This window comes from Gastrolobium bilobum, unplaced genomic scaffold (genome assembly GCF_033153095.1).
Source record: "Gastrolobium bilobum isolate Gb01-03AN ecotype WA unplaced genomic scaffold, APGP_CSIRO_Gbil_v1 utg30702, whole genome shotgun sequence".
NCBI classification, from domain to species: Eukaryota; Viridiplantae; Streptophyta; class Magnoliopsida; order Fabales; family Fabaceae; genus Gastrolobium; species Gastrolobium bilobum.
The window spans coordinates 26,157-45,880 of NW_026895373.1; the positions used below are offsets into that span (position 1 = coordinate 26,157).

Consider the following 19,724-nt stretch of genomic DNA (forward strand, 5'->3'; position numbering starts at 1 on the left):
TTGAAGAGAAGGTACGAAGCATGTTATCCAATGCCGGGTTACCAAAATCATTCTGGGGAGAAGCCGTCAAAACCGTTGTTGACTTGATCAACCTCTCACCATCACGGCCACTTGAAGGAGAAATTCCAGAAGAAGTCTGGACAGGTCGGAAAGCGGCCTATAATCAACTGAAAGTGTTTGGATGCCGAGCTTTCGTGCATATCCCTAAAGATGAAAGGGCCAAACTTGATGTAAAGACCAAAGAATGCATTTATCTTGGTTCGCCGAGATGTGAGTTCGGGTTCCGACTTTGGGATCCAATCAATAAAAAGATCGTGAGAAGCCGAGATGTGATCTTTCATGAGCATGAGAACATTCATGACATCTCGAAGCCCAAAGTCCGGGTTACTGTCAGACGTGAAGAACCCATCCCTCCTGTCCGAGCTGAAGCAGGGGGAGAAAATCAAGAAAATGATGATCAGCAACAAGCTGAAGATGACCAAGACATTGAGGTCGAGTTGATGATGAGATCCGGGATGAGAATGATGAACCGAGTTCTCAAGCTGAAGAACAGCCGAGATATCCAACTCGAGAAAGAAGACCCTCTACAAGATACCCATCTGATGAATACACCGTTGTTGCTGAAGACGGTGAGCCTCAGAGTTAGGGGTGTGCAAAAAAACTGGTTTACTTGCCCTGCCCTTGATCCGACCTTGACCCGACCCATAAATACCCATATTTTTTGAACAAGTTTAAATACTGACCCACTTTTATTTGGGTCAGTTTTAGACCTGACTCGTTTTAATATTGACCCGCTGACCCAAAACTTGACCCATACCCATTATGTGAAAAAAAAAATCACAATTACATTAAAAGAAAAGTTTTAACGTAAAACAATTACGTCAAAAATTTTTATCGAAAATATTTTCATAAAAATTTTCGCAAAAATTTTTGACGAAAAATATTTTCATCAAAATTTGTAACTAAAAACATATCGGTAAAAAAATTTGAAGGAATATTTTTTTGTCAAATTTTTTTACGGAATCTAAATTTCGTCAAAATATTTCACAAAAAAATATATTCATAAAAACTTTCGACAAAACACATTTTCCTCGAAATTCTTTGACGGAAAAAAATTTCATCAAAATTCTTTACAGATTTCAAATTTCGGCGAAAGTTTTCGACGAAACATTTTCGTTAAACTTTTTGACCAAAAAAAAATTTCGTCGAAATTTTTAGCGAAACACATTTCTATCAAAAAATTTCGACTAAATATTTTCGTCAAGTTTTTTGATAAAGAATATATCCATCAAAATTTTCAACGGAACACATTTCTGTAAAAAAAATTCGTAAAATTTTTTGACAAAAATATTTCGATAAGAAATTTTGGCAGAAAAATTATTTTGTGTAAATTCTTTAGAGAATCTAAATTTCGTCGAAAGTTTCAAAAGAAACATTTTCCTCAAAACAATTTCCATTGAAAATTTTGACGAAAAACATTTCCATCAAAAAAATTCGACGGCAAAAAATTTCATTAAAATTCTTTACAGATTTCAAATTTCGGCGAAGGTTTTCGACGAAAATATTTTCGTCATCAAAAAATTTTTACGGCAAAAAATTTCATCAAAATTCTTTACAGATTTCAAATTTTGGCGAAAGTTTTCGACGGAAACATTTTCGTCTCAAAAAATTTTGACGGCAAAATATATCGACGGCAAAATATTTCATCAAAATTCTTTACAGATTTCAAATTTCGGCGAAAGTTTTCAACGGAAATATTTTCGTCATCAAATAATTTTGACGGCAAAAAATTTCATCAAAATTCTTTACAGATTTCAAATTTTGGCGAAAGTTTTCGACGAAAACATTTTCGTCATCAAAAAATTTTGACGGCAAAAAAATTCATCAAAATTCTTTACAGATTTCAAATTTCGGTGAAAGTTTTCGACGAAAAAATTTTCGTTAAATTTTTTGACAAAAAAAAAAAATTTCGTTGAAATTTTTAGCGAAACACATTTCAATCAAAATTTTAAACTAAATATTTTTGTCAAGTTTTTTGATAAAAAATTTCCATCAAAATTTTCAACGAAACACATTTCTATAAAAAAAAATTCGTAAATTTTTTTGACAAAAAATACATTTTGACGAAAAAAATATTCTGTCAAAATTCTTTAGAGAATCTAAATTTCGTCGAAAGTTTCAAATGAAACATTCCCCTCGAAATAATTTTCGTCAGAACACATTCCCTTCAAAATTTTGAATGAAAAACATTTCGTCAAATTTTTTGACAAAATTCTTTTTTCGTTTAAAACATTTGATGGAAGAAATCATTTTCGTCAAAACTGTTGACGGAAACTAAATTTCAATAGAAAATCATTTTTTTGTAAAAATTTCGACGAAAAAATAATTTTGTGACGAAATTTTCGTCTTTTGCAACGTAAAAATTTTGACAAAATTTTGTTAGAAAACCAAGTCAAAAACGGGTCAGGTCAGATTTGACCTAGTTCAGAAACCAAGTCAGACCCACTTCAGAAACCAAGTCAGGTCAGATCCAAACTGGTTCTGAACTAGTTCAACAAAATCCAATCCAAGTCAGACCTGACTTGGATCAAATTAAAGCGGGTTGGGTCAAAATACCTGACCTATAAAAACCAAGTTGGGTCGAGTCGGACAAAAACCTGACCCGACCTGACCCATGCACAACCCTACTCAGAGTTATGATGAGGCTATGATGAGCTCAGAGAAAGAAGAATGGGAAAAGGCAATGCAAGACGAGATGAAGTCTCTGCACGAGAATCAGACTTATGAGCTGACCGAGTTGCCTAAAGGTAAACGAGCTTTGAAGAATAAATGGGTCTACAAGATTAAGAATGAAGAGAACGGGCAAAAGCCGAGATACAAAGCTCGGATTGTAGTAAAAGGCTGCAATTAGAAGAAAGGAGTTGATTTTGAGGAGATTTTTTCTCCTGTGGTGAAAATGACCTCGATTCGAACCGTGTTAGCAATGGCGGCTTCAATGGACCTCGAGGTAGAACAAATGGACGTGAAGACGGCATTTCTTCACGGTGATTTAGAAGAAGAAATATATATGGAGCAACCTGAAGGATTCCAAGCTCCAGAACAAGAAGACTTGGTATGTCATTTGAAGAAGAGCCTCTATGGCTTGAAGCAAGCATCTCGGCAGTGGTACAAGAAGTTTGAATCATTCATGACTTATCATAAGTTTGAAAAGACTGAAGCCGACCACTGCGTATTTGTGAAGAGGTATGAGGCTGGAGATTTTCTGATATTGTTGTTATATGTTGACGACATGCTTATTGTAGGGAAAGACAAATCGAGGATAGCCGCCCTGAAAAAGGCGTTGAGCTCGTCCTTCGCAATGAAGGACCTCGGCCCTGCAAAGCAGATACTCGGAATCAAGATTATCCGAGATAGACAGAAGAAGCTACTGTGGCTGAGTCAAGAGAAATATATTGAGAAGATTCTGAAGAGATTCAACATGGACAAAGCCAAAACAGTGAGCACCCCCCTAGCCGGACACATAAAGCTAAACCAGAAGCAATGTCCGAGATCTGATGAAGACAAAGATGAAATGATGAAGGTCCCTTACCAATCCGCCGTTGGAAGCTTGATGTATGCAATGGTTTGCACCAGACCCGACTTGGCGTATGCTGTTGGAATGGTAAGCCGGTATTTGTCAAACCCCGGCAAAGAGCACTGGGAAGCAGTGAAGTGGATCTTCAAGTACCTCCGAGGTACGACCGACTTATGTCTCCGATTTGGAGAAGGCAAAGCCGAATGGCAAGGCTACTCGAATTCTGATTTAGGGGGAGATTTCGACTCGAGGAAATCGACGACGGGATACATGATGAGATTTGTCGGAGGAGCTGTCTCTTGGCAATCAAGCCTTCAGAAGTGTGTTGCACTATCGACAACTGAGGCTGAGTACATTGCCGCTACTGAGGCAAGCAAAGAGATGTTGTGGATGAAGAAGTTCCTCATGGAACTCAGCCATGATCAAGACAAGTACGAGCTGGGTTGTGACAATCAAAGCGCAATCCATCTTGCGAATAATTCAACCTATCACTCCCGCACTAAGCATATTGATGTGAGATATCACTGGATCCGGGATGTGGTGGAAGGTGGTGAGCTCGAACTCGTCAAGGTGCACACTGACCAAAATTGGTTCGACATGATGACAAAGCCGGTTCCAGCAAGAAAATTTGAAGACTGCTGTGAAGGAGCCGGGTTGATGCTGAAGCCGACGCATTGAAGTCGGAGGGGAGATTTGTTGGGCTTCCTCCTTCAATGCTAAGCCCAAGCCCATTTGAGGGGTTTCCTAAAAACCCTAACCCTAATTTCCACCTCCTCTATATATACTCATTAGTTGAGGGTGGAGGCTAGGTCAGATTTGAGAGAACAAATTTGAGAGAACAAATTTGAGAGAATTATTTGATTGTTTGAGCAAGGCTTTATGCTTTGCATTTGAATCTCTAGAGAGAGAGTTTGAGTGAAACATCTCTAGGGTAGTTTGATTATCACCATTGTTGGAGAGGTTGAGTTAACCACCACATTGGTGTATTTGATTATTTGTAACCATTATTTTCATAGTGGATTTCTGATCTGGACTAGGTCCCGTGGGTTTTTACTTCTTCATTAGAGAAGGTTTTCCCACGTTAAATCTGGTTGTGTTCTTCTTCTCTCTCCTGTTTTCGTTTTGATTTTTCCGCTGCGCTGCCTGACCTGGTGAAGTTCAGGCCGAGGTATTGCCGAGATCCGAGATCAGGATCTTGTTGATTGACTTCCGCACAAAGGCCCCTGAGCCGAGCTTGAGGGAACCGAGTATTCCCAACAGTATTTACATTCCCAACAAAAGAAAAACACAACCGCTTGGAAAAAAGACCATTCAAATGCAGAGAAACACAATTTTACACCAGCTCACCAGCTCACCAGCTCCGTATACTAAAGTTCATCAATATCTAGTACCCAGCAGCTTTATTATAATCTCATTGAATTAAAACATATTTAACCGAAGAAACCCAATCCATTTCAAAGCATAATATAACACAACATCCTTATTTGCAAAAAAGGAACCATTATCACATCTATTCCTTATCATGTAGCAGTAATTACTAATCAGAACAAGTTTGCTTCGAACAGAAATAATGCGTCTCTCTCTTCTGAAGAGAGGACACACAGAAAACAACACGACCCCATTCAAAGCAGCGAAAACGAGATTCAAACATACTAACTGATTCCAATAAAATAAACAAAACAGCATCTTATAAAATCATATATCTTAATTCATTTTATAAATTTGCATTCAAAATCTGAATAACAAACAAGAGTACAGAAAAAAAAAAAGTAGTAAAATATATTTCCATAGACGAATCCAAAACTGAAAGAGAGAAAGAGAGAAAAATCAACGTTAGAACCAACACAGTGTTATGATAAATAGAAATAGTAAGGCATTGTATACATAACCTGCAGCATTACAAGTTCTAGAAAGAAAAATTGTGATAGAAATTTCACAAGTCGATTCAGTTCCAAAACAGAGCATGATGAAAAGGCTTTAGAAAAGAAAAAGAAAAAGAAAACATAAAATGAAATCGCCTCACAACCAAAACTAGAAAAGAAAAAAATGAACCAACCTCGTTGGAACGTTGTGGGTAGAAAATCAAAGAGACGTAAAATGCTTATAAAAATAAAAAAGTGAAAAGCCAGTTAGTATCGTTCATTTCCAAGATGACTATTTAGCTTTCAACAACAACAACACCGAAAAGGCAAAAAAGGCGACAAAAAAAATTACGATGAAAAATTAGAGCTCAGAAGAAAAGGCAATGCTCACCAAAACGAGTGTCACTTGCAGGCACAAAATGCGCAGCGCAGTAGTAGACTAGTAGTACGAGTATTGCAAAAGAAACACACAGAGATGGTTAATATGTTTTTTTTGTAGTGATATGATATATAAACAATTATATATCATAGAAACCAGAATCTCGTACCCCAGTCATATATAGTAACTAACTAGCCATATATATATATAAGCAATCTAAACAAACTCCTTATCAAAGAAACGAAGAATACAATATCGTAAAGCCAATAATTAAGTTTGAGCGAAGCAGTACTGAAGCATAAAAGTGAGCTCAATTCATTTGTAGTACCCAACTCAGAGTCTCAAAATTAAGCAGCTATAAGCAGTTCATGTTGTCATATATGATAACCTAAGCATCACATTTACCAAAGCAAAAATACACACGGTGAAGTGATTGTGTATTGACTGAAATATTAACAACTTCTTACTATAAACATTGGAAATTTAAAAACATCTGCTGCTCTCGAAATGGTCTGCATACTGTTGTGTTTAGTGTGGTAACTGTTTCTCATTTTTCCAGTTTGTAAGAGGCAGAGAATCTTCGAAAGGACCAAGTTCCAACTTATATCTCAAGACATTCAGTGAGCTCTATTCCTAATATTCGATATTAGAAGCTAGTAGGGAGTAAAAGGAACCTTATCTCCATGATTTAACGGAATCAAGCTCAGGGAATGGGGAAGTATCGTAGGACACCACGTGCATTTTGAGTTCAGATCTTCAATAGAACAAGCTTGAGTCATCTTGTTATTGTTATTGTTAATGTCATACATGTATATATGTGCACGCACTTTCATCAGTAAAACCCCATCTTTGAATCCTAGAGGATTCATCCATGAGTTTGTATCCACACTCACTCGCTGTGACACTCGATTCTTTAAATTTAAAAAGAAGCGTGGATATTCTCCCTCAATTTCCTCTAGAGATTTATAATGCTTGAGTGTCCATTTAAACTCATAATAATCTTCAAGATACCATACATGAAGACCTTCCTCTGATACTAGGACATAATGCAGCTTGCCTTCAGATTCTCCAATACATGCTTCAGGGATAGTCCTAAACTCCAAGGTTGGAATTGGTACTGAAATCAACCAAGACAGCTCCTTCTCAACGTCAAAAGTCAGGACTTGATCACCATCCGTAAGCCAATGTAAAACCCCTTCTATGTATATGCCTTTATTCTTGATCAAATTGTTATTACATTGGCAGATTTCATTGGATTTCCTCCATGCTCCGGTTTCTGAGGAGTATAATTCAAATGTTAAGTACAATCTCTCGTCTCTATTCTCATCCTGCTTAACTCTTACCAATTTAAATTTGGTAGAGATGTCAATGGAATCTTTGGATGGATCAAAAGCCAGTGCTACGTTTTCTATTCTGTGATGGGAAGGCCACTCCACCTTAATCCACTCTTTAATTGAAGGATTGCAGATATATAGAGTTGGTTCTTGAAAAGGGAAACAGCTACCACAACAGACTAGCCCATTGCATGATGCCAAGATAACAACATCTTCAGGAAGAAAATTGAAAACCATGTGACCAACTTTGGCGCCTCTTGTCTCAACAGGAATGTAACTAACAATTTCGATGTCTTCATTGCAAAACTCAAACTTCTCTTGGTAAATGAACCCCGTTAAGACATGCTCTGTGTTTTCCATCTGAGCTTTGATGAAGGAACGGCTGGAAATGATGCGGTGCCAAACTCTACAAATGCACTTCAAACCTAGCAAGGCCTTTACCGGAATCCGGGACAGAACATCAAAGAGAATGTCACTATTCACAAACCTTGAAACCTTCTTCATTTTCTGAAAAGTTGGTACACGAATTTATTAAAACATACTCAAGCTCAAGGCAAGAAAAAAAGGTCAATACTTTTATAATTCACCATAATATGAAATCAAACATAAAGTATTTTAAAGTAAAGTATCAATCAATATTTTCGAAAACAAACTAAATACTTTATGTCAAATCGAAAACAGAAGGAAGAAAAATATTATTTAAAAATGCAGATTTGAAAGCACAAAATAACATCATCTGAACTATGTGCAGAGCAAAATATGGCATAAAGTTATTCTTCATTGATTAGGAAGGTAATCTAAATCTAACGTATTAACAAAATCCGGGACAGAACATCAAAGAGAATGTCACTACAAGAATTTATTAACACTACATAACTTCAAGGCAGGGAGGAAATTTCAATACTTAAATTATTCTTTGTTAATTAGGAAAATTCTCTACAAGCACAACTATAAGTCAAGGATTTTGTATTCTAACACTGTGAAAACCAGATTATGGCCACTGAGGAAAATTATTAAACTATAGCGAGAATGATGCGAGAAACAAACAAACATTTTATGTACCACCCACGTCAAAAACAGAATGAAAAAAGATGTTATGTATCAATGTAGATTTAAAGGGACAAAATAACCTCATCATAACTAGAATTTCGACCATTTGTAACCAATTTGGTTCAATTTAACAAAATAGTACTATCAACTCCAGGTATTATTTAGGACCTTTGCACTGTTTAAACCAACTTGGTTCACCTTAACACAATAATACCATCAAACCAGGGTATTATTGAGGACCTTTGCATTGTTTACACTAAACCCTAAACCATTCAAATGCAGAGAAAACACTTCAACACCAGCTCCGTATACTAAAGTTCATCCATTTCTAGTATCCAGCAGCTTTAGTATAATCTCATTGAATCAAAACATAGTTAACCGAAGAACCTCAATCCATTCAAGGCATAATATAACACAACATCCTTATTTGCAAAATAGGAACCACTATCATAACGTTTTCTTTATCATGTAGCATTAATAACTAATCAGTAAGTGGCAAGTTTGCTTCTAACAGAAATAATACGTCTCGCTCTTCTGAAGAGAGGACACAAAGAAAACAACACGCCACCATTCAAAGCAGCGAAAACGAGATTCAAACATACTAACCGATTCCAATCAAATAAAATAAACAAAACAGCATCTTATAAAATCATATATCTAAATTAACAACAGAAATTAACTAATTCATTTTATAAATTTGCATTCAAAATCTGAATAACTAACAAGCGCACAGCAAAATAGAGAAAAGACGGAAAGTAGTAAAAAACAAAATTCCATAGACGAAACCAGAACTGAAAGAGTGAAAGAGAAAGAGAAATTAACGGTAGGACTTTTTGAACGCAGCTACAACCAATAGAACAGTGTATGGTAAATACAAAGAGTAAGAAAATATGACAGAAATTTCTAGAAAGAAAATGTGATACAAAATGTGATAAACATAACCTGCAGCATCGCAAGTCGTAGAAAGAAAATGTGATAGAAATTTCACAAGTCGATTCAGTTCCAAAACAGAGCATGATGAAAAGGCCTTAGAAAAAAAAAAAAAAAACAAATTAAGTCGCCACATAGAACCAAAAATAGAAGAAGAAAAAAATGAACCAACCTCGTTGGAACGTTGTTGGTAGAAAAACAAAGAGACGTAAAATGTTTATAAAAATAAAAAAGTGTAAAGCGAGCTAGTATCGTTCATTCCCAAGATGACCCTTTAGCTTTCAACAACACCACCAAAAAGGCAAAAAAAGGCCAAGAAAAAAAAAATTCTGCGATGAAAAATTAGAGCTCAGAAGAAAAGGTAATGCTCAGAAAAAAAATATGTGAAGAAAAGGTAATGCTCACCAGAAGGAGTCTCTCTCTGCTCGCAAGTAACTGTAGCCAGAAGAGACAAAATTGCGCAGCGCAGTAGTGTATATATAAAGCAGTACGAGTATTGCAAAAGACAGAGAGAGAAAGAGAGAAGGTTAATATTCTTTTTGTAGTGAGAGGAATACAAAAAGTTGGGGAGTGCGTGTATAAAAGGTCAATGGAAATTGCAACATGCATAACAAACATATCAGAAGCAGAGGGATTTGTGTTTAGCACCAATCGGACGGCTGAGACAAGCGAATAAGCAAACGTGAATGCATGAATATAGCATGCATGAGCATGATGTTCTTCTCATAAGACAAATTAATTGTTACATGCATGTACACTCTCTCTGTGAAATCATGTGCAATCATTGCGTATACCCGAGTTTGCTAGAAAGAATAAGTTGTTAATACCCATGAATATATATAAACAAAAACAAACACATACTTAAAAATAAATAGAGCTGTTAGTAAAATTAAAATAAAATAAATAAAGCTATTTACCAATAAATAAATAGAGCTATTTCTGAAAAGTTGGTACAAGAATTTATTAACACTGCTCAAGTTCGAAAAAAAGTGTCAATGCTTTATCAAACTTTAAGTGTTGTTTTAAAGTAAAGTATCAATCAATATTATCGAAACCAAACTATAAAAACTTTATATCAAATTGAAAACAGAAGGAAGAAAAATATTATTTAAAAATGCAGATTTGAAGGCACAAAATAACATCATTTCAACTAGAATTTCAATCTCAAGGAAGGAAAAAAAAATACTTATTATTCTTTATTAATTAGAAAGGTAATCTATAACTATGTGGAGAGCAGGTTACCCGCATAAAATTATTAACCTATTAACTTATTAACAAAATTCGGGACAGATCATCAAAGAGAATGTCTATTGAGAAACCTATTAAACTTCTCCATTTTCTGAAAAATTGGTACAAGAATTTATTAACACTACATAACGTCAAAGCAGGGGGAAAAAACTCAATACCTAAATTATTCTCTGTTAAATCAAGGATTGTATTCTACTACTACGTGGAAAGCAGACTACGGTCAATGCGGAAAATTATTAAACTATAGCTAGAATGACCCAAGAAACAAACAAACAATTTATATATAATACCAACATTTCAAAAACAAGGAAAAAAATGTTATTAACCAATGCAGATTTGAAGGGACAAAATAACATAATCTCGACAAGAATTTCGACCATTTTAAAACAGCTTGGTTCAATTTAACACACTAGTACCATCAAACCTGGGTATTATTTAGGACCTTTGCACTATTTACATTCCCAATAAAAGAAGAAAAAAAACACAACCGCGTGGAAAAAAAACCATTCAAATGCAGAGAAACACACATCAACACCAGCTCCGTATACTAATGTTCATCAATATCTGGTATCAGCAGCTTTATTATAATCTCATTGAATAAAAACCTATTTAACCGAAGAAACCCAAATCATTCAAAGCATACACAACATGCTTATTTGCAAAATAGGAACCATTATCACATCTCTTCCTTATCATGTAGGAGTAATCACTAATCAGAACTTGGCAAGTTTGCTTCGAACAGAAATAATACGTCTCGCCTTTCTGAAGAGAGGACACAGAGAAAACAACACGACCCCATTCAAAGCAGCGAAAACGAGATTCAAATATACTAACTGATTCCAATCCAATAAAATAAACAAAACAGCATCTTATGAAATCATATATCTAAATTAACAACAGAAAGTAACTAATTCATTTTATAAATTCGCATTCAAAATATAAATCCAGCATTTCTTCCATAGACGAATCTAAAACTGAAAGAGAGGATGAGAAAAAGAAATCAACGTTAGAACCAATAGAACAGTGTTATGGTAAATAGAAATAGTAAGGCATTGTATACATAACCTGCAGCATCACAAGTTCTAGAAAGGAAAATTGTTATAGAAATTTCACAAGTCGATTCAGTTCCAAAACAGAGCATGATGAAAAGGCTTTAGAAAAAAAAAAAAAAATCATAAAATGAAATCGCCACAAAGAACCAAAACCAGAAGAACACAATGAACCAACCTCATTGGAACATTGTTGATAGAAAATCAAAAAGACGCATAAAGATAAAAAAGTGTGAGCGAGGAGCTAGTATCTTTCATTTCCAAGATGACTCTTTAGCTTTCAACAACAACACCGAAAAGGCAAAAAAAAAAAAAAAAAACCAGATGAAAAATTATAGCTTAAAGGAAAAGGCAATGCTCACCAAAACGAGTCTCTCTCTCTTTGCTCGCAAGTAACTATCACTTGCAGACACAAAATGCGCAGCGCAACAGTGTGTCTATAAAGCAGTAGTAGTACGAGCATTGCAAAAGACACACACATACAGATACAGAGATGGTTAATATGCTTTTTGTAGTGATATGATAGGAATACAAAAAGTTGGGGAATGAGTGTTAAAAAGGTGAATGGAAATTGCAACATGCATTACAAACATATCAGCAGCACAGGTGATTTTGTTTAGTACCAATCGGACGGCTGAGACAAGCGAATAGGAAAAACGTGAATGCATGAATATAGCATGCATGAGCATGATGTTCTTCTCATAAGACAAATTAATTGATACATGCATGTATTTTCTCTCTCTCTGAAATAAATTGTTTGTGCATTGGAAAGCGTGTGAAAATAATATTCACGAATATATATATATATATATATATATATATATATATATATATATAGGGTTTTATAAGAGTTATTTTATAGGAAAAGTGATTGTGTAACGTTATAGACATTCGTTTTGCGTGTTGTAGCTTTTTTTTTTGCTTTAAAAAGTGTGGGTCCCACAAAATGTTGTGTGTGTAAAAAAATTTCTTGGGTCATATTAAATGATAAATACAAACCCCATATATATGGGAAAAACAAGTATCATGTTGTAGGATAATTCTTTTGTCATGCAATAGAAACAATAAATATGGGGTCCATCATGTTTAAAATAAAAAAAAAAAAAAAAATACACCACAAATATGTGTAGGAAACTTTACATTTCTCATACAACATGACAAATACAAAACCCTATATATATGGGTTAAAAGTTTTTTATGTTACATAAAAATCTCAAATCATTCCTGCACAGACATAATAACATGGATACCATAAAAGTTTAAGAAGAAAAAGAAAATTGAAAGCGACATTTTTTCTATCTGCAGAAGCATAAGAATTTCAATCCCATCCATATATATATATATATATATATATATATATATATATATATATATATATAAAAAAACTAAAACTAAAACATACTTAAAAATAAATAGAGCTTGAGCGCGGGTGTCATTAACTTAGCAATACGTTTTTATTTTTTAATTCCGACTCATGTTTTATTTTAAATCTCAAATACACCAAAAATCCATAGCTCTAATTTTATTTTATTTTTTACAATGTTGATCATTCAGCTCTGAAAACCATTAACTAAAAGTAATAATTATAAACCTTTTTCTTTCATTTATTATTTTTGGGTAAAAAATGAGAGAGAAAATGAAAGAAAATAACATTTGTTTGAGTTGTATCTTCTTCTTTTTCTTTCCCCAAAAAGTAATAAATGTAAATTGTACAGGATACATATATAGGTTTAAATATAGATATAATATTATTGAAGACATTGAGAAACCATGGCATTGTGAATTCTAATAAATTTCCTCTATTCATGTTAAACATGTGGGGTTTTCAGTATGATATTTTTTTTTCGTCTGATTTTAGTTTTACAAATGATTGATATTCTTTAAATCAAGCTACTACTTCAGCTAGGGTGTAAGAACTATCCACGCCCTTCCTTTTTCCTATGTCTCACTCTCTGGGAATGGCAATTGGCACGTAGTTTTGATAAAAAGAATAGCAAACTTTGGAGCACTATGAAAGAAAAAGGTCAGTTATTTATAATGACTTGATAATTTCTTAATATTAACTGTTTTATGGGTGAGAATTCATTTCATATTTAAGAGTAAAAATCTTGTTAATTTCGTCAATTTCTCCATTAAATTGCAAGCATACATTATGTTGATTAAGCAGATAATATCATATAGTTCAACCTTACGAGAATTAATCGCCACATTAGGGCCAAGGATTTATACATTGCGAGTACCGATAGAGGTATTAATCTTTCAATGAAATACTCATTGAACTAGAGGATATCATGTCATCTTTGTATTAGATGGTATTTATGTGCTCTTAAGCAACATTTCATTTTTCATTGGATTTCATCAATTCACTGTTTAAAATTGAATAATTTGTCATAGAACCTGATTAGACAAGGACACAAACTTTTGAGACATTCAATCTAAATGTTATTGGTTTGTTTATGCAAGATTTGACCAATTGATGGGTAAAGTGGAAATTTCACGCTACTGCAGTTCTTATTTTCTTTGACAAATGTATGAAATGATTGGTTAAATATTCAATTCTTGAATTGGGCTACTTGATTGCAACTTGATGGATGTGACGATATTGAAGCTTTCATCCAAAAAATGTTGATGAACCACAAATGATGTTTAATATTCAATTCTCGAATTGGGCTACTTGATTGCAACTTAATGGATGTGTTGATATTGAAGCTTTCATCCAAAAAATGTTGATGAACCACAAATGATGTGGCGCATATATATAAATATATGTAGACTCATATACATGTTGTATAAATTGGTTTTAATAGGTGCTTTATAGAGCAAACTGTTGATATTAAGCATTAAAATGATTTGTTACGATTTCACAAGTTTTGAACATAATTGTTTATCCCAATTAGCATTAAATTTGACTTATTGGAGCTAATATACTCGCAAAATGCTAGTACCGTTAGTATATTATTATCACCATCATTCCTCATCTTGTCAGTTATGTTGTTTAGACATAGTAAATCTATTGAAACACTTTTTTTTTTATTAAGTGTCTCAATAAGTGAAGTTAAATCTTCTACTCTCACAAACCACTTATTCAAATGTAGTCATGCCCACGACCTACTAACCCTTCAATAATCAGATTAACAATTTGAAAGCTTAAAGTTTACTTCACTTAATGAGAAAGTCAGATGTATAGCGATTCCTAGTGTTTGACTTGATAATACATTGCATAATGTTGAGTATGAGTTTGATCAACTCATTTCTAAAGCATGATGATTGTAGAATCATAGTAAACACCTAGATGCACTCTGATGGCTAGGTGAATGTGAAGTATCATTGGATAATAGAATATCTTTAGAAATGACCTTTTGACATATATTGAGGTCATGTGAGATATTACTGATATTATAAGGCTTATGATTAAATCTGTAGCAGAGAGACTTGAGGCAATTGAAATGTTAATCAGGATGATTGGTATTCACTTTCCCTAAAGTATAGGGACAAGTTGAATAAGTAATGAGATTAAAATTGGCGAAAACCAATGAATGTGGGATTATATGATTCTTATGAGATTTACATGTCAAGTTAAAAAAGATTGACTAAAGTCAGAGTGTGGATTGTTATTGAGGAAGTCCTATTTAAATTACGAAAAGTGCATCAATGGTGTGTACTATACTTGATAGTGAGCTAAGATGTGAACCCTTATGGTACAACATGATTAAATTATTGAGAAGGGATTCTATGAGAATGTATATTTGTGATGCATTATGAAAGTACCATGTCGAGGATTGTACCGTAAATAGAAAGGGGTCATATACAGTAAATTATTATGACTATGTGAAACATAGAAACAAGTACAAGCACGTGCATGTGTTAAGAGTGCATGATGTTTAGGTTTCTGATTGTTGAGAAAGAACTTGAAGAGTTTAAATTGAAAGTCTATGTTTATATGTTGCACTGTAAATCCTAAGAGTTAAGGATATGTGTAGAGGTTATGCATGAAGTTGTATATAATTATGTACTTGAGGTTGTGGCATTGGCATATGAAGTTTCCTTACTCCAGTGGTGTGTATAGGTGAGTTATGAGATATTGCCTTGGAGTCTAGATAAAGAATACGATTATGATGCCTTATCTTGAAATGAAATTTAAGTAAGAAGGGTGCCTAATGATAGGATACTATGGCAGTAGATGATTGTCGGGCAAAAATAAGAGAGATTGGCTAAGTATGCTATCTATAAAAAGACAAAGTCGGATTAAGAAGAGTTGACTGCCAGATTCTAGAGGAACATATAGCTGATACTGGTGCAAAATGTAAGAACTCGCACCGTTAATTAAGGAAGTTAATTAATTAATTATGTGAAAATAAGAAATAATTTCATAATTGACCCTAATAATTATTATGAGGTTTAAATAAACATAGTAAGTGATTAAGAATGCTGAAAGTCGCTTTTCGGAAGAAAAGTGCAGATACCGGTTCTGCTAATCGGTATAAATGCGTATCGAAAAAGTATCCAAGAAAATTATAATAAGTACATGATAATTCCTAGAATAATATATAGGACTTGTAAAACGATTTTCAAGTTAAAATAATGAGAACTGGTGTCAGAAACTGATATTGGCTATGAAAAGCGCGTACCGGAAAGGTGCTGCGAAAATATAAAAAAAATATGTTAAATCTTAGAAAAATGAGTAGATTAAGAATTCTGAGTTTGGGATTAAAATGATAAGTGTAACAATTAAAGTTAATACTGTGTGTTTTAGTGTTAGACCGCTATAAATAGGCATACTTGGCCCAAAACCCTAGGCACTCAGCATTTTCTTACGTGAGGGGCTGCTGACCAGTTCTTCTAACACTGTTCCATTGCCTCGTTTCACCATTTTTGAGCTCAAGTTGTCACCTTTGCTTGGGTTCTTCATCTTTGAGCTTGTATACACTTGAGAGTTATCCTTGTGAGGGTGTGAGGGTGCATTTCTGAGTCCTAGCCACTGTGTGAGTCAGTTTTGAGGGCTGAGTTTGGAGGTTGAGTGGTGAAAGCCTTGGCCTTGACATTTTGAGCTTCAAAGTGTCACCTTTGTGAAGAAAAGAGTGATCTTGTTGTGCATTTTCGTGACTCTTTGGTTGCTGCACAGTGAAGTGGTGTAGGAAGCTCAATTTCCCTTCCTTTTGTTGAGTTTAAGCTTGGGTAAGCTTCATCACCTTTGATCATGAGTCTAATTGGTTAAAAATGGAACCTTGATGCATTCAACAAGCTAAGATGATAACCTAATGTGGGGTAATGCTTAACACACTTAGAAATACATGTTTAAACTCCTGTAATCGGTAAAAGTTGGACCTTTGGTTTGGATTTTTGCGAAATGCAGAATCTGAGTTCTGTCGCGAAATATCCGGATATTGGGTTGTGAATATCCGGATATTGATATGCGGATATGGGTATCCGGATATTGATATCCAGATATGGGTATCCGGATATTGATATCCGGATATGGGGTTCTGGATATCCGGATATTGATATCCGGATATGGCCAGTGAGATATCCGCATATTGATATCCGGATATGCCCCCGAGGAATATCCAGATATTCTGAGATTTCGAAGAACAGTAGCTGCACTGTTCATACAGTAGGCTATTGGGGGTTTGTGGACCCTAGAGTGATGAAGTTGAACTTCTGTTTTAATTGAACTAAGTCAGAATCAAGTGGTTAAGGGCTTATGGCTTGTGAGAAGCCTTAAGACGTAAACCGTAAAAGGAAAACGTAGTCTTTATGTTTATGCTTATGAGCTATGAATGTTGATATGCTTGCTGGTCCTAATCAGATTGTGATCTGCTGTGTGTTGGACTTGAGCTGTGTGAACTCTTGGCATTGGATAGTGAGCTTGCATGGTAAGCTTTCGTGTCCTTGGTTTAGCCATGTTGTGGTTCCACCATGTCCCATGGGGGTATGGTTATATGCATGATGTGTTACATGCTTTGGATATTTTGAAATGCTATTGAGCTGTTATATGCTAATGCCTTTATGATATGCATGTGGTGTTCCACCTATACGGTAAGCCTGAGTATGTGGTACATACAAGATGGTGAGGCTGTGGGTGAGGTGCAAGCGGTGTTCCTTGTACTACGTGTGGGTAATAGACATATTCCTGCATTTCTCTGGCCAGTAGAATAGTTTAAACACACATGGCATGAATATCTGTTGCACTGCATTGAGTTTTGAGAACTTATATTGAATTACTGCTTTTCGAACTTATATTGCACATGTAAGTGAGCTTGGGGTGGAAGATCCTTGAGGACCCCTTGTCTTACTGAGATTTCTGGTTTAGAGATCTCATCCCACGTTTGGGAAATGCTTATTTCAGGTTCAGGTAATGCGGGGGTTGAGACCTCTAGTGACAGGAGGCCAGAGCTTAGCTGATAGATGTTACATGTTTATGCTGGATATGCTTGTTGCTTTTATGCTTTTAGCTTCATTTATGTTATGGATTATCTTGTTGAGACGCTGTTGGTTATGCTATTGATTTGGTGAGCATGGGGATTGTCCATGCCACATAGACTTGTTTATTGTCTTGTTGTATTTAGAGTTGTATTAATGTATTAGGATATTTTCCGGACTATGTGTAGTAGATCCGTGACATAGATACTCACTTTATCTATATTATGAGGTATTCCAGTTAGATGTCTTTTTGCAATTTACATACAGACGATATTTTATGAAATTGATTAAGTAATCAACTTGGCTAAGTATAATGATGTCATAATTTAAAAGAAAAAGATATTCCGCATTTTTAATTAAGCGCAGCTTAATACGATGATATGTTAACAAACCGGATATACACAGGGTGTTACATTTTATGGTATCAGAGCGACGGTTCTAGGGAAAAGCCTGTATGCATTGCAATGATTAGGATGTTTAGTTGTGTCTGTCTTGTGTGTTTGATCCGTTGGTTTTATTATGAGGATGCATATGTGATCACATTACGTGGGCCTGATTAACTCATAATTTGTGTAACTTGTGCAGAGTCATGGTAGGATCCAGGAGAACACGAGAGACTGATGAGGGTCAACCCGACCCGGTCCTGGCTGCATTGGCTGAGATGCAGGCGGCCCGACAAGCCGACCAGGAGGCCATGAGAATGGCAAACCAGGCCACGCTGGACACCGTCAGAGAGGCGAACAGGAAGGCCACTGAGGATGTGTTGGAGGCCAACCGTTTGGCGAACATGACGATGATGAGAGTCATGCTAGAGGAGTTGAGGGCTGGTCCTGCTGCTGGCCAGACTCCTCCGCCACCACCTCCACTGCCATTATAATACCCCAAACTTAAGCATTTAATTGATTAATTTTAATTAAATAATTAAGCATGTTTTAGTGAGTAAAATTAAGTATAAGGCTTAATTAAATGAATCTGAGTCACTTGGAGTTAAAAAGTGTACTCAGTGGAAATTAAGGGGTATAAATGGGTACAGGAAAAAGTGCCCAAAATATAAAAATAAAAATGAAAATATTCCTAGAATAGTATTCCAGACTTTTGGGTAAAGTTTGGTAATTAATGTAGTTGAATAGATAGATGAACCAATACCCAGATAAGCCACTTAACATAAGTTAAGTGACCAAAGCTACTAAAAGAGCCCCATTTTCCCACCCAACCCGTCGAGCAAACAGAGGAGAAGAAGAAGAAGAAGAAGAAGAAAGGGAGGGAGAAGAAGAGAGAGAGGAGGGAGGAAACCTTGACCGTTTTGAGTGATTCAAAAGCCTAAATCGCTTAGAATCTCGCCTTCTTTCATAATCCTAGCTTAGTTTTGAGTGAGGAACATTGTGGAGAGAGATATTGCCTCTCAAAAATTCGGCCCTTTGTGAGATTTTGGGGTTTTGGGAATTTCTACCTCCATGGGAGCTTGAGGAACGCTCCTTGCTTGGTTGTGCAACCATTGGTGGTAAGATTCTACCCCTTGAACCTTATTTTCATGGAAAATTGCATGAGTTAGGGTTTATGAATAGTGTTTTAGGGTTTTTATGAAATATTGAGTAGATTGGCTATGTTCAAGGAAGAATGAGGCTTAGAGTATGTTGTGAAAAATGCTAGGAATGACATTTAATCGGTAGAAATGAGTTTATAGTGTTATTTTAGTATGCTTTGATGTTTGGAGAAATCTAGGCTTGGAACTATGGATTTCCTTGCATTTTTAGCATTGTTTGATTGTATTCCTTGTGTTGATAGGATTGAGGCAAGAGGACCAAGTGGTGTGACCAACCCTTGGGGTTGTGTGCAATTGAGGAAAGCTCAAGAGAAAGGTAAACCTTTGAACCTTGG

At 35.2% G+C, this 19,724-nt stretch overlaps 1 protein-coding gene across 1 annotated transcript; it reads right to left on the bottom strand.

The window, feature by feature from the left end:
• Positions 1–6,468: 6,468 nt before the first annotated feature.
• LOC133307721 (F-box protein At5g49610-like) lies at positions 6,469–7,653 on the bottom strand. The gene has a single exon (XM_061508274.1). It carries the CDS (start codon positions 7,651–7,653, stop codon positions 6,469–6,471), a length of 1,185 nt encoding a protein of 394 aa, XP_061364258.1.
• Positions 7,654–19,724: the final 12,071 nt, after the last annotated feature.

Excerpts from the sequence above, each read along its gene's own strand:
- LOC133307721 (XM_061508274.1), bottom strand. The coding sequence starts at position 7,653 with ATGAAGAAGGTTTCAAGGTTTGTGAATAGTGACATTCTCTTTGATGTT.